This window comes from Lycium barbarum, chromosome 7 (genome assembly GCF_019175385.1).
Source record: "Lycium barbarum isolate Lr01 chromosome 7, ASM1917538v2, whole genome shotgun sequence".
NCBI classification, from domain to species: Eukaryota; Viridiplantae; Streptophyta; class Magnoliopsida; order Solanales; family Solanaceae; genus Lycium; species Lycium barbarum.
The window spans coordinates 8021329-8035306 of NC_083343.1; the positions used below are offsets into that span (position 1 = coordinate 8021329).

Sequence of the window (13978 nt, forward strand, 5' to 3'; positions counted from 1 at the left end):
CGCCTCTTACCAGTTGAGCTGCTCAATTGGTGAGAGTCGTCTCCTTTGGGAGAACAAAAGGCTTGAGGTCACGGGTTCGAAGCTCTGCAGGGCGCAGCGAACTGGTGTGATTTCCTGTCCATACAATACCTGAGTATGTCAAGCATGCATGTCATGGAGGGGGCCCACAAGGGGTCTACTCACCGGTCCTGGGCGACCCAGGCGGTGGGGTCCTTACACAATTTCGCAAGGCAAGGCTTCGCGAAAATTACCTTAAGGCAAAAGTTCCCCCTTAAGGAAGACTTTGCCTAGCTAAATTTTGCAAGACAATTTTTTTTTTTACTTTGTTGAAATTCTACAAAAGTTAGGTCTTAATTGCCCGAATAGGCCTAATTTTGCTACGAAATTCTGCCTTTGCGAATTTTTTTTAACAGCCTGGTTCCGAATCCAGAACCTCAGAGTATTTTAAGCGAAAGACAAAAATTAAAGAACTAACTACTTGAGGGGCAAAAATAAATAGATTTATTTATATTAATTACTAAAATTGCATCTTTTACATAATTCGTGAAATTGCGTCATACAGAAGCTGGTGAGAAGGGATGAATCTGAAACAAATGTATAAACAAATGTATGCATGGTGAGAAGGGATCGATCTGAAAAAAAATGTATGTATGGTGAGAAGGGATCAATCTGAAACAAATGTATGTAGTTCCAACTAGCAACATACCACAAACTATTGCAAGACAAGTATCTTTTTGGAAAATTTTCATAACTACAAACCTAAAAGATTAATTACCATTTATCGCAATCGATTTCATTTATTATATTTTGTACATAAAAAAGTTTACATGATATACTAAAAATAAACCTACTTCTGCCGAAATCAAGGAATTGACGTTACAATAAAATCCGAAGTTTAAGCATATCAATTAGATCTTTATTAATTAAAATAACAACCTTCCCTAAAAAATAGAAACGAAGTTAGAAAAAATAAAAGAAAAAAAGATATTGTGAATAATATTAGAATCTGGAATCCCTTAATGCGGTGAGAATTAATTACTAGTAGATGAAAGTTTCTTGGAGAACAAGTTTTGTTATACTATAAATATGATGGTGTCTCACCTCAATTGTATCACAATTCTTGAGAATAACAATTTCTTAACATTTCTCTATTTATAATACAGTTTTACTCCTCTAAATGGCCAATCTTCCCAACGAAATCATTGTAAGTATCCTCTCAAATTTACCAGTGAAATCTCTGTTACGATTTAAATGTGTTTCTAAGTCATGGTGTTCTTGGATCTCATGTCCAAAATTCAAGCTCTCCAATCAAGGAAGACAAGGAGCAATCGTCGAGGTGTATAAAGGTTCGACAAGGAAAAGCTTCTTTCAATCCATAAACCAACAACTCACCTTGGAAGAGCTCAATGATCCTTTCATGATAGGGGATGATGAGACTCCTTTAGAAAGGTGTATGTTTTTGGGTTCTTGTGATGGTCTTATTCTGATTAATCTAAACCAGCATATTTACTTGTGGAATCCTGCCACCCGATTTAGCACCAAAGTGCTTGAGCTTAACCGCTTGACTGACGATGGCTATTATATACGTGGGGGACTTTGTTTCGACTCCTCCAAGAATGTTTACAAGGCAGTGCTGATTATGCAACATCAGACCCCAAGTTATGGTGGTGAGTTTGTTATAGTTGCTAGTCTTGAAGACAAAAAATGGAGGTTTCTCGAGTTCCCTTATGATATCCCCTCAGTGAGTTCTGGAATTACACTGCATGGACGATTGCACTATAAGGCACGGGTAGAAAAATCCTATAAGAATAATGGAAATAATATGTGGGAGCGTGTTAGTTCTAGTAACCAAATAATTTATTTTGATCCTATCTCTGAAGAGTTCAATATGTTTTCGGTCCCCGAGCCTAAATCCAATCAAGAAGAGAATGATATAGTTGGTTTAGGAGTTTTAAATGAATGTCTTTGTATGACACGGTTGGAAGATGACAAGGGCGGTGTTGAGATATTGGTCATGAAGGAATATGGGGTAAAGGAATCATGGACATCCTTATTTTTCATAAGGAATTTAGAAATAAGTCCGTCTTATGGATTTGCAGTGCCCTTGTACATGACAGAGACGGGAGGACTAGCTTTGATAACAGACGATCGTGGCAACAAAGTTGTTGTACACAATCCGAAGAATGATAATATGAAAAACATTTTCGTCGAGGGAAAGACGGGATTTAGAATAGGCCCCATCATTACCTATGTTGAAAGCTTGATCAAGCCAGAGGAATACTACTGGAGTAAGAAGCGTCACAAACAGTTTGGAAAGCTCTAAGAAGATTTCTTGGACAAGAGTTTCGAAAGTCAAGATCTAGTCAGATACCCACTGATTAATAATTCTCATATGGTACTATTTTCATTATAATTTTGTCCTAACGCCAAATTACTATTATTTTTCTCGTTGCTTGTATGAAATCGTACTTTCAACTGTTCTGTTTACTCTACGATAATTATTCTGTTTTACTTGACACAACCCTTGTACCGAGCTGTTGACAATAAAGGTTTGTCACGTATTTTTCCATGAAATCGTACTTTCAACTGTTCTGTTTACTCTACGATAATTATTCTGTTTTACTTGACACAACCCTTGTACCGAGCTGTTGACAATAAAGGTTTGTCACGTATTTTTCCATGAAATCGTACTTTCAACTGTTCTGTTTACTCTACGATAAGTATTCTGTTTTACTTGACACAACCCTTGTACCGAGCTATTGACAATAAAAGTTTGTCACGTATTTTTCCATGATAAATATTCTGTTTTACTTGACACAACCCTTGTACTTGACAATCAAAGTTTGTCACGTATTTTTCCAACTACAAACACACGTATTTTAAGTACGTTCAGACCCAAAAATCTATACGAAATAACTCCTCTTTCACTGATAATAAAGTAACAACAGTACAAGAACATCGTTAAACTACTTCAAGTCTACAGAACCTTTTTCACCTTTTTTATTCTTGCTGTAGTTTGTAATTGTATACACTATACGGAATATATTTTAGCTATCAATTGTAACTTCTTACTGAATACGTTATTTTTCTCCTTGTTTCTCCGTCGTACTTTCAGGTGTTCCAATTACTACTATATGATAAAAGTACTCTGTTTTATTTCAGCATCCCTTCTCGCAAGTATTGAATAAGATACAGACACTTACTTCACATTTAGAATTGCACAAAAAAGACTATTTATCTCGGAGAAGTTTGAAGCAACTTTCGGAAAAACGTCAACGACTGCTAGCTTTTTGTCAAAAAATTAAAATAGAGTATGTTAAAAAGAATTAATTAGCCACATTCGAGAGACAAAAACTCGCTAATTTGATTAATTTGAAAAGTCATTTCATTTTCACTATTATGTTCCGATTAAATTTTGATGAAGGTAAAAAAATTATGATTGCACCAATTACAAAAAAATACCTCATGATAGTCAATATAAGGCCTCAACACCCATCAATGCACGGTGTTCTTCAACTCATTGTTACTCTAGATGATGAAGATGTTGTCAACTGCAAATGAATATTGGGTTATTTACGCAGAGGGATAGAGAAAATAGCGGTTACTGCATGTTGTAGCTTTGAAAACACACGATCGTGGCAACAAAGTTGTTGTACACAATCCGAAGAATGATAATATGAAAAACATTTTCGTCGAGGGAGAGACAGGATTTCGAATAGGCCGCAAATAAATTGTTGTCAAATAAGAAAATGTATCATTTCTTTTGGAATAGACTAAAGAGGAAAGTGTATACGGACAGAGGGAGTACTATTTTTATTATAATCTTGTCCTAACACCAAATTACTATTATTTTTTTCGTTGCTTGTATGAAATGTACTTTCAACTGTTCTGTTTACTCTACGATTAGTATTCTGTTTTACTTGACATAACGTAACCCTTGTACCGAGCTGTTGACAATAAAAGATTGTCAAGTATTTTTCCAACTACAAACGCACATATTTTAAGTACATATATAGAATAGAGTACGTTCAGACTATAGGAAATATAACCTTTTTCACCGTTACTTTTTATAAAGCATTTTCATTTTTTTTTAATATTTAAAAAAAAAAACGTTATATTCACAAGCTTCCAAAATAAGTGGAACTGCTCCGTGTGTGCTGCCAGATTACTGTTTAAGAGTTGGTTACCAACCATATGATCCAAATATTATGAGTTGCTTTGCTAATATATTATGTGAGTTTCATTTTTTAGAGAAATGCCATTACTCTGCTTTGCATTTTGTCCGATGGATTTAGCCTCTTACGAGTCACGTGAGTGTCACATGAGTTTAGCACATTTAATTTTTAAACGGGTTCTATTAGGGCAACCAAAAGTACTCCATTTTAGCATAGTTAACTAAGGGATTAAATATGCTTAATGTTATATTTGAGGGACCAAAACGAACCTACTCCCATAGATAAAGGATCAAATATGCTCAAGGCTATATTTGAGGGACCAAAATGAACATATTCCGATAGATAAGAGATAGTTTTAGCCCAAACTCACAACAGTACAAGAACATCGTTAAACTACATCAATTCTGACCTTTTTTCACCTTTATTCATTCTTGCTGTAGTTTATAATTGTGTACACTATACGGAGTATATTTTATTTGTCAATTGTAACTTCTCACTGAATACGTTATTTTTCTCCTTGTTTGTTAGTCGTACTTTTAGATTACTACTCCCTCCGGATCAAAAGAGCGTCCACTTAGCTTTTTTTTTGAGTAAAAAAGAGTGCTCACTTATCAAATCAAGAAAAAATTAACCTTATTTTTCCAGATTTGTCCTATTAAGTGCTATGTGATCAAATTTCAATATCTATTTAATTTGGGGTATTTTAGTCAAATTATCTATTTTTTTTCTAGGAGTTAATATTTTCTTAAAAAGGTGTGCAAATAGCTAAGTGAACACTTTTTTTTTTTATCCGGAGGGAGTACTATGTGATAAAAGTACTCTATTTTATTTGACTATCCTTCGCCGCAAGCTGTTGACAAATGACAATAAAAGAATGTCAAGTATTAGTAGTCAGTGGTGGAGCCAGGATTTTCACTAAGAGGGTTCAAAAATATAAAAGAGTAAAAAACTAGGATTTTCACTAAGGGGGTTCAACAATAATGTTCCAATCCTAACTCTATGGATTAGAAGAGTTTACTCAAGTTAGAAAGGGATTAGGGATTTAAATTCAACCTAGAATCATGACAAAAACTTACCTTGGAAGATCTTGAGGTTTGGGACTTGTTCTCTATGAGTTTAGAGAGAATTTTCGTGAATGGGGGGCTGGGGAAATAAGCCCCATGTCCTAAATATAGATTAAAACGCGTAAACCCGACTTTTGACCCGAAACTGACCCTGTTATGCGATGGTCGCGCGACGCACATGCATCGCACGACCATACTCAGATTAATAGTCAGAGTAGGGGTTTTTGTGCGATCGGCGTGCGGCGCAGGGCCATCGCACGCGCCCGCACGCGCCCTCACAAGCGGCAGGTGTCGGTTCTGCACAACGTTCGGTAAAATAGGCATAACTCTTTGTACGAATCTCTGTTCAAGACCCATAATATACCGTTGGAAAGTTATTTCAAAGGGATACAACTTTCATCAAGGAAGTTTTCCCAAATTCCAAATTAATAGAGGGGTTATGGTCGTTGGAAGTAAGACCTTCTATAAACTCACTTGCAAACATGCCCTGTAGAGTGGCTTCCAACTTTTCTTTGCCCAAAGACATTTCTTATGACTTAATTGGTTTTCAAAACACTTCCTATAACCCTCATATTGGTTCCATTATATTATCATCTTATGAGTCAAACTTTCGCCCGAAGCTACGAGGTGTTACAGTAGTATTCAATTTCACCAATAAGATACAGACACTTACTTCACATTTAGAACTGCACAAAAAAGATTATTTATCTCATAGAAGTTTGAAGCAAATTTTGGGAAAATGTCAATGACTGCTAGCTTATTTTTAAAAAAGAAATAAAAATAAAATGGAGTGGTATACAGGGGCGTATCTAGCCTATTAAGTGGGGGTTCAATTGAATTCCCAACTTTCGAGGCAGAACATAAATTTATGGGTAAAAAAATAGTAAAATTGTAATATATAGTATATATGAACCCCTAACTTTTAAAATATAATGGATTCAATACTAAAAACCGTAATATTGAACCCACAGAGTTTAAATGCTGGATTCGCCTCTGGTGGTATAAAGAATTAATTAGCCAGTTGGACATTCGAGAGACAAAAACTCACTAATTTGATTAATTTGAAGAGTCGTTTCATTTTCACTATTATGTTCCGATTAAATTTTGATGAAGGTAAAAAACTTGTGACTGCATCAATTGCAAGAAAAGATCTCATGATAGTCAAATTTTGATGCACCCTTGTCTCCCTTGATTCTACCAAATTTCCAAAGTTGGGCTCTTAAACCAATGATTACTATCTATAAAAACCATTTAGCAAACGTACAAAAATTTAGGGACAAATAAACTAGCTTGAAAGCTTTGATACACACTAAACAGAACACAGAACCTTACTAAATAAACAACATTTAGCTATAATGTTTTTTGTTAGTCTACCAAGTCCTTGACCCCTAATTTTAGATCATCACATGAACTCTGATAAAGTGGGAAGATGTTTTATTAGAAATGTTGCTACTATTACTTGTAACTATTTGGTTCGACTTGGAAACTCTCGTACTCTCAACACAACTACTATGTTTTGTACTATAATTTTTCTCTAGTGCTTTGGAAAAATATAGAATGGGTACACATTCCTCTCGCTCCCTTTCCCAGTAGATATTTGCTCATACCGAGTGTTTATACCAAGTCAATCTGATAAATACATGCCATGTTGGAAATAACCTTTTTTTTCGCCAGAGGAAAGCTACTGGAGTGAGGAGCGGCACAAAATGATTGGAACTAACCCTTTTTCTTAAATGACATAGTTGATGATTAGCATAAATGGTTTTTGGAGTGATGGATTTAAGTTCTCTGTTTACAGAACAACTCTCCCTGCGTTGTAAGGTTACTACTCTGTCTTCTTTGCTTCTCTTTGGGATGTCAACAAAGAACTAAGAAATTATTCAAATTTTTGGTCGATAATGAATTGATAATTCTTGGGCTGAAATCAGAGGGATTGCGTTTTGTTTGAATCTGGTATATATGGTGCTTTAAGTTTATGTGAGTTTGAAAGGAGGCTGGAAAAAAAGGTAGTTCCAACTATATGTTTAAATATATTTAAATCATTGACACCTAGAACGCTAGAACCACTAAGTACAAACTACTACAAGGAAGTTGGTCCCATAGTCAAGAAAAATACACTTATTTTGAGGGAATCACATTGTGTTCTATATAAACCCTTCTCACAACATGTACAATATTAAAAAAATAACCACATTGTCATAGACAGAGAGAAAAATTTAAATGTCCTGCTGCACATTTAGACATCACTGAGGGAAACACATCTAGATACCTCTTATAGCCAATAGTCACTATAGCAGCTGAAATGATGCATCAGTGTGTCTTCGATGGAAGCTTATCAATGTCGAGAGACGGCCTTATCACAAAAATTCGGTTGCACAAACAGAAGAGGGGGGGGGGGGGGGGGGGGGAAACCAAGCACTTGTGTCCGTCCACGGTAGGAATATATCATTCCCCAAAAGGCCAAAACAGAAGATATGACTTTTGCTCATTGACAGTCACACACCCATAACTGCTTGATTCATTGTGATTTATTGGGGGCCTTATAGAACTCTTTCTTCTTTTTTGACCATTTTGGATGACTATTCAAGGGCGGTGTGGATTTTTCTTATGGTTGATAAAGCAGAAGTGTCCCAAATCTTGAAAAAGTTCTTCCGCTTGGTAGACAGGTAGTTTGGTAAAAGGGTGAAGATAGTTAGAAGTGATAACGGAACTGAGCTCGCATGTAAGAATTATTTCTTCAAACATGGAGTTCTTTTCCAAGCATCTTGTATAGGAATACTCCAACAGAATGGAAGGGTAGAAAGAAAACACTGTCATATTCTCAATATAGCCCAAGCATTGAGGTTTTATAGCTTGTTTGGCCAAGTTTATTTTTTTCCAAAAGTACCTATTTTTTTTTTAATAAACAATTATTTTAAAAAAAGTGACGTGTTTGACCAAGCTTTTGAGAGAAAATAAGTGATTCTGGGAAATAGCAGAAATAATTTTTCAAAAGCTAATTTTTTTTTTTCCCAAAAACACTTCTTTGAAAAGTACTTTTGAGAAAAATACACTTGTAAGTACTTTTTAAAAGCTTGGCTAAACACTAATTGCTGCTCAAAAATGCTTTTTGTATTAATGGTTCAAACACAAACTTCTTTTCGCCAAAATACTTTTTTAAAAAACAATTTAAAAAAAAACATTTTTCAAATAAGTTGATTTTAGATGTTTGGCCAAACAGGCTATTAGAGTCACCTTCCGATAAAGTTCCAAAGAGAATGTGTTTTGACTCTGATCAATTGGACACCGTCTTTAGTGAAGAATGGAAAAAACCCCTATGAGATTTTATACTGGGAGGCGCCACAGAATGAATATGTGAGAGTGCTAGGGTCATTGTATACACGCACAAAATGGGAAGAACACAGGATAAGTTAGAGAGCCAGAGTCGGAGGCGTGTACTTGAGGCGTGTACTTGTAGGATGGCCCTGTGGGTTGTTGGGAATAAAATAGACCCGCAAAATAATATTCACGGTATTAGTGATAAACGCGGAACACTAAGTTATGGTTAAATCAGCAAGAATAAAATGCAGCAATAATGACACCAAGATTTTACGTGGAAACCCTTCTGAATAAGGGAAAAAACCACGGCCAAGAGGAGCAGCTGATATCACTATAGTAAGGAATTTTACACTGTGTAGTAACGAGTATAAATACTCCTAAGACCACTACACCCACAAAAGAAATAACACTCTTTTGATTTCCCACCTTACTACAATATCACTCACCCTCTATTTTTCTTCACAGACTATTTTCTCACAGTCTATGGAACACCTCACTTTGCTCTCACTCAGATGTATTGTCTGAGATTTTGGTGTGTATAGCAAATGATCTTGGTGTATTACAAATGAACCATAAGCTGCCTATTTATAGGAATGAATTTCCTATGATGAGGTAAGCGCTTACGTCACGACTATGATGAGGTAAGCGCTTACGTCACGACTATGATGAGGTAAACGCTTACATCACGAAAATGTGAACAAAAGAATTGGCTTGTTGGCCAATTCCACAATTGCTACAAATGTGATTTTGTCAAAGGAAGAAAAATCTTCGTTCCTTAAAATATGGGATAGGGGACTGGACCCCACAAAGACGGGCTGGAAGTTATTAGTAGTTAGACATGGAAAAAAAAGGGAATATTTGGTCTAAAAGAAAAGTAAATATATTTAAAATAATTATTAGAATGTGGATGTAAATTCCTTGTGCCGTGAGGATTAAAAGAAGAAAAAATTTCCTAAAAGAAAAGAAATTTATATTAGCTTGATTTTTTCCCCCTTAAATGAAACACACCCTTTTTCTTAGATTATTAGGCTTTCTTCTCTTATAACTACGATTTTGCATTACGTCAATGTCATAATTCTTGAAAATAAGAATTTCTACTATTTCTCTTTATATTTATATTTATTCTTCTCTTTTCTGCTAATAATATATTTTATACATAATAGAATTTTACTCCAATGTAAGTTAGGATAACTCTACGTGATTCTTCCACAAAACCGAAAACCCTAGCTAGGTAGGGGTTTAAATAGAGCCAACATTAACGTAGCCCTTCTACAGCTGAAGACCAAAAAACAAAAACAAAATAAGTTTCTCACTTCACATCAACGACAACTAGAATTTTGAGTTATGAATTCTAGAAACAGACTAATGGCAGATGTACTCGACGAAATTACTATGATTATTCTCTCAAATTTACCAGTGAAATCCCTCTTACGATTCAAGTGCATTTCCAAGCAGTGGGGTTCTTGGATTTCATGTCCAAAATTTCAGCTCTCCAATCAATCACAACATGGAGTGATCGCTGACGTGCTCTTTTGTTACAAGGCTCCATGTTCAACGACGGGTAAGATGAATAAGCGCTCCATCCGATTCATAAATCAACAACTCGCTTTGGAAGAGTTTAGTTATCCCCCCATGAAAAGAGGTCGTAACCAAGATTGTGGCTTGTTGGGTTCTTGTCATGGTCTCATGCTGATAAATTCGGATGAGCATATTTGGTCTCATACTGATCCCTAACATCGTTGAACTTTAGTTTGTTACGGCCGACAGAATTACTAACCGCTGCTCTCATTGGCTCCCAGCTATTTGGTAGGGATGCCAACAAAATTAGAGCTTGCACTTCATCATCGAAATCAATTTTTACCGATGACAATTGATTTACAATGGTATTGAATTCATTTACGTGTGCAGCAACATGAGCATTTTCCATCATCTTTAGATGAAATGGTTTTTTCATGAGAAATACCTTATTATTTGCCGAAGGTTTCTCATACATGTCAGACAACACCTTCATCATATCTGTGGTGGTCTTCTCCTTTGCCACGTTGTGAGCAACGTTCTTCGACAGCGTCAGCCGAATGACTCCCAGAACTTTTCTGTCGAGGAGATCGCAATCTGTTTGCTTCATCTCCTCTAGTTTCGGACTCAGAGGTTCATGAAGCTTTCTGCTATATAAATAATCTTCAATTTGCATTCTCCAGACCGCAAAATCTGTACCATAGAATTTACCGATGCCGTGCGTCGTACCATCTTCGCCTCCCATCGTTTCTAAATCACAACACAACCTGTTGCTCTGATACCAGTTGTTAGGATTTGAATCCCAAATCCGACCTTTGTAAGCAGGTTCCCAGGAAAGATTGGAGAGTCACAACTGGACCACTTAAATACCAACCTCCTTAGACAGAACCTACTTACGTCGTGATGTAAGCGAAGAATAAATAGCACATACAGATTTATACTGGTTCACCCTCAATGTGAGAACTACGTCCACGTTGCTGCTGCAATATTATTAAAGAAGAAATATTACAAGTGTTTACAACACTCAACCTCACAACCCCAATCCCAATTACACTCAAGAATTTTTACTAAAAATTCTCTCAAAGACCTTCTCTTGCTTAGGCTTTTCACTAAGAGTATTTCTCTTAGATTTTTTCTCTCTTTTGGGATGTGTTGTCTTCTTCAATTTTTGGTGTGTCTAGCAAATGAGAAAGCTTCCCTATTTATAGGTATGAGATGAACCTATTGATGTCATTAGTGACTCAAGCAAACACTTGACAATTTTCCAAAGACAAGGAATGTGTTTTCTTCCTCAAAACAAGGGAAGTGTTTTCTTCCCTAAAATAAGGGAGGTATTTTTCTTCCAAAAAATAAGGGGATGGACCCAACATTTCATGTCCAAAATTTCAGCTCTCCAATCAATCACAACATGGAGTGATCGCTGACGTGCTCTTTTTTTACAAGGCTCTATGTTCAATGACGGGTAAGATGAATAAGCGCTCCATGATTCATAAATCAACAACTCGCTTTGGAAGAGTTTAGTTATCCCCCCATGAAAAGGGGTCGTAACCAAGATTGTGGCTTGTTGGGTTCTTGTCATGGTCTCATACTGATAAATTCGGATGAGCAATTTTTTACTTGTGGAACCCTGCCACTCGAGTTTGTACAAAGGTGCTTGAGCTTGATGACTTGGATGAGGCTGGCTATTGGAAACGTGGGGGACTTTGTTTCGATTCCTCCAAGAATGTTTACAAGGCAGTGTTGATTATGTATAAAAACCAAGATCATAGTGTTGAGTTTGTTATAGTTGCTAGTCTTGAAGACAAACAATGGAGGCAACTCGAATTCCCTTATGATATCCCCTCAATGAGTGAAGGGATTACAATGTTGGGACGACTTCACTATAGGGTATGGGGCAATGATGGAAGCAAATTAATTTATTTTGATCCCATCTCTGAAAAGTTCCATATGTTTCCTGTCCCTGAGCCTAAGTCTAATCAAGAAGAAATTGTTATAGTTGGTTTAGGAGTTTTAAATGAATGTCTTTGTATCATGACTTGTTTGGAACATGAAAAAAGTGTTGAGATATTGGTCATGAAGGAATACGGAGTAAAGGAATCATGGACATCATTATTTTCCATAAGGAATTCAGTAGTAAAGGAATCAATATCAGACATAAATTATCCTTATGGATTTGTAATATTGCTCTTTTTCGTGACAGAGAATGGTGAATTAGTTTTGATATATGACTATTGTGGCAAAGATGTTGCTGTATATAATCCTAAGAATGATAATATGAGAGAAATTCTCGAGGAAAAGACAAGATTTATACTTGGCGCCATCGTTACCTATGTGGAAAGCTTGATCTCGCCAGTGGAATACTCCTGGAGTGAGGAACGACACAGAATGATTGAAAATAAATGGCTTTTGGATTAATGTTATCTGTTTCATAATCCTTTGTTTTAAGCATAAGAAAGAAAGTACCATATTGGAATAGCATGGATTGTATAAACTTTTTAATGTGTGACTTTAAGCAGTTTTTTTTTTATATTTACTTAGTTCTTCAGTTCTACACTTTCTAACTTACTGACGTTGTACAAGTTGTGTTAGAACAAATCGAGGAGCGAGAACAACATTGTGTACCTTAAACACAACTAAAGATCGTTGAACACATCGCCAAAACAATTATCCCAAGTCGAATTTCGATTCACTAGGAAACGAAGTTTGATTTCCACAAACTAAATGTCTTTTCTTTTGTGTGTTTTTGTGTTGGATAGACAGCGAAAATTTCTCTGCTAAGAAAAGAAGGAAACACCTTCCTTTTCTGTAGAGCAAGGAAGAAAACCGTATGTTTCATATTTGAGAAGTGAGGAGTGGTTTTATAATTTAACCCACTTTCGTTAACTGCAATTATAGCAACTACCTTGCAGTAACCTCTTATTCTTATCTCCTAACTGGGTCGCGTTATAGCCCACATGGGCAACCCACGATCCAATTCTAACAAGTTGCTCATAGAACAATCATTTGCAGATGAAACTAGTACAAAAGTATTTGTATTGCTGAGTCTCCTATAAATTGGTACCAGACTTCAATTAGAAAAATCAGTAATTTAAAATTCTTGATACAATGATTGCTTTACTCCCTTTTAATTGTTTTTTAAATTTTTTTGGGAAATGATGTTAGCGTGATGGAGAGATGTAGAATATCTTATAGAATCTACGTTATGATATTCTCAATATGGTAAATATGTAATAGATACTCTAGATATATGAAATATTATTAGGGATATTAACATTTAGTGTAGAATATTGTGTAGCATTAGTTTTAGAATATTATGAAGAATATTTTGTAGGATTTACATTTAGTGTACTTCTATCTCTTATTTCTCGTGTATGAATACAAATGTATTCTGATGTATGTTGATTGTTGATCAAGTAATTGAAACAATCATTCTTCAGTTTATATCATGTTTTTCTTTGTTCTTGACAAATGACATCACTTGTGAATTGTGATAGATTCTCAAATATAGTCAGAAGCAAAACCAATTTCCTGGAAAGTGCAGTTCTTCCATCACATTTTTTGTACATTCTGGTAAGTGCATGTATTCTATAGTATCCATTACGTAGGTGCTGTAAATTTTCAAAAGAGAAAGAAAATGCAACCGTTTTCGCTCTTCAGGATTTATATGAGCAAATGCTCCATTCATATTTCTACTTTCTTTCCAGGCTTTATGAACAGAGCTCAGATTATCTTTAATGACTGAGAAATCCATCTGGGGCCAACCAACCCTTAGGACTAACCGCAGCCTATTGAACTCGGGGATAATGGGCTCGCCCCTCTACCTTTCTTCACTTAAATACTAGGCTTAGTTCACATGGCACAGTGCTCGAACCCGTAGCCTAAATCACAAGTCTCTCAATTTTTGCC

At 35.7% G+C, this 13978-nt stretch overlaps 2 protein-coding genes across 2 annotated transcripts; both read left to right on the plus strand.

Moving 5' to 3' along the window:
• Positions 1-1136: 1136 nt before the first annotated feature.
• Positions 1137-2640, plus strand: LOC132602105 (F-box protein CPR1-like). Its single transcript, XM_060315116.1, has one exon. The coding sequence runs from the start codon at positions 1178-1180 to the stop codon at positions 2321-2323; it is 1146 nt and encodes a 381-aa protein (XP_060171099.1). The 5' UTR covers positions 1137-1177; the 3' UTR covers positions 2324-2640.
• Positions 2641-6997: 4357 nt separating this feature from the next.
• Positions 6998-12487, plus strand: LOC132601228 (F-box protein CPR1-like). Its single transcript, XM_060314332.1, has 3 exons — positions 6998-7060; positions 7168-7245; positions 11723-12487. The coding sequence occupies exons 1-3, from the start codon at positions 6998-7000 to the stop codon at positions 12485-12487; spliced, it is 906 nt and encodes a 301-aa protein (XP_060170315.1).
• The last annotated feature ends 1491 nt before the right edge of the window (positions 12488-13978 follow it).

Excerpts from the sequence above, each read along its gene's own strand:
- LOC132602105 (XM_060315116.1), top strand. The coding sequence starts at position 1,178 with ATGGCCAATCTTCCCAACGAAATCATTGTAAGTATCCTCTCAAATTTA.
- LOC132601228 (XM_060314332.1), top strand. The coding sequence starts at position 6,998 with ATGGTTTTTGGAGTGATGGATTTAAGTTCTCTGTTTACAGAACAACTC. Across the intron at positions 7,061-7,167 it reads AACTCTCCCTGCGTTGTAAG|AGGGATTGCGTTTTGTTTGA; the intron begins GTTACTACTCTG and ends GGCTGAAATCAG. Across the intron at positions 7,246-11,722 it reads AAAGGAGGCTGGAAAAAAAG|GTGCTTGAGCTTGATGACTT; the intron begins GTAGTTCCAACT and ends GTTTGTACAAAG.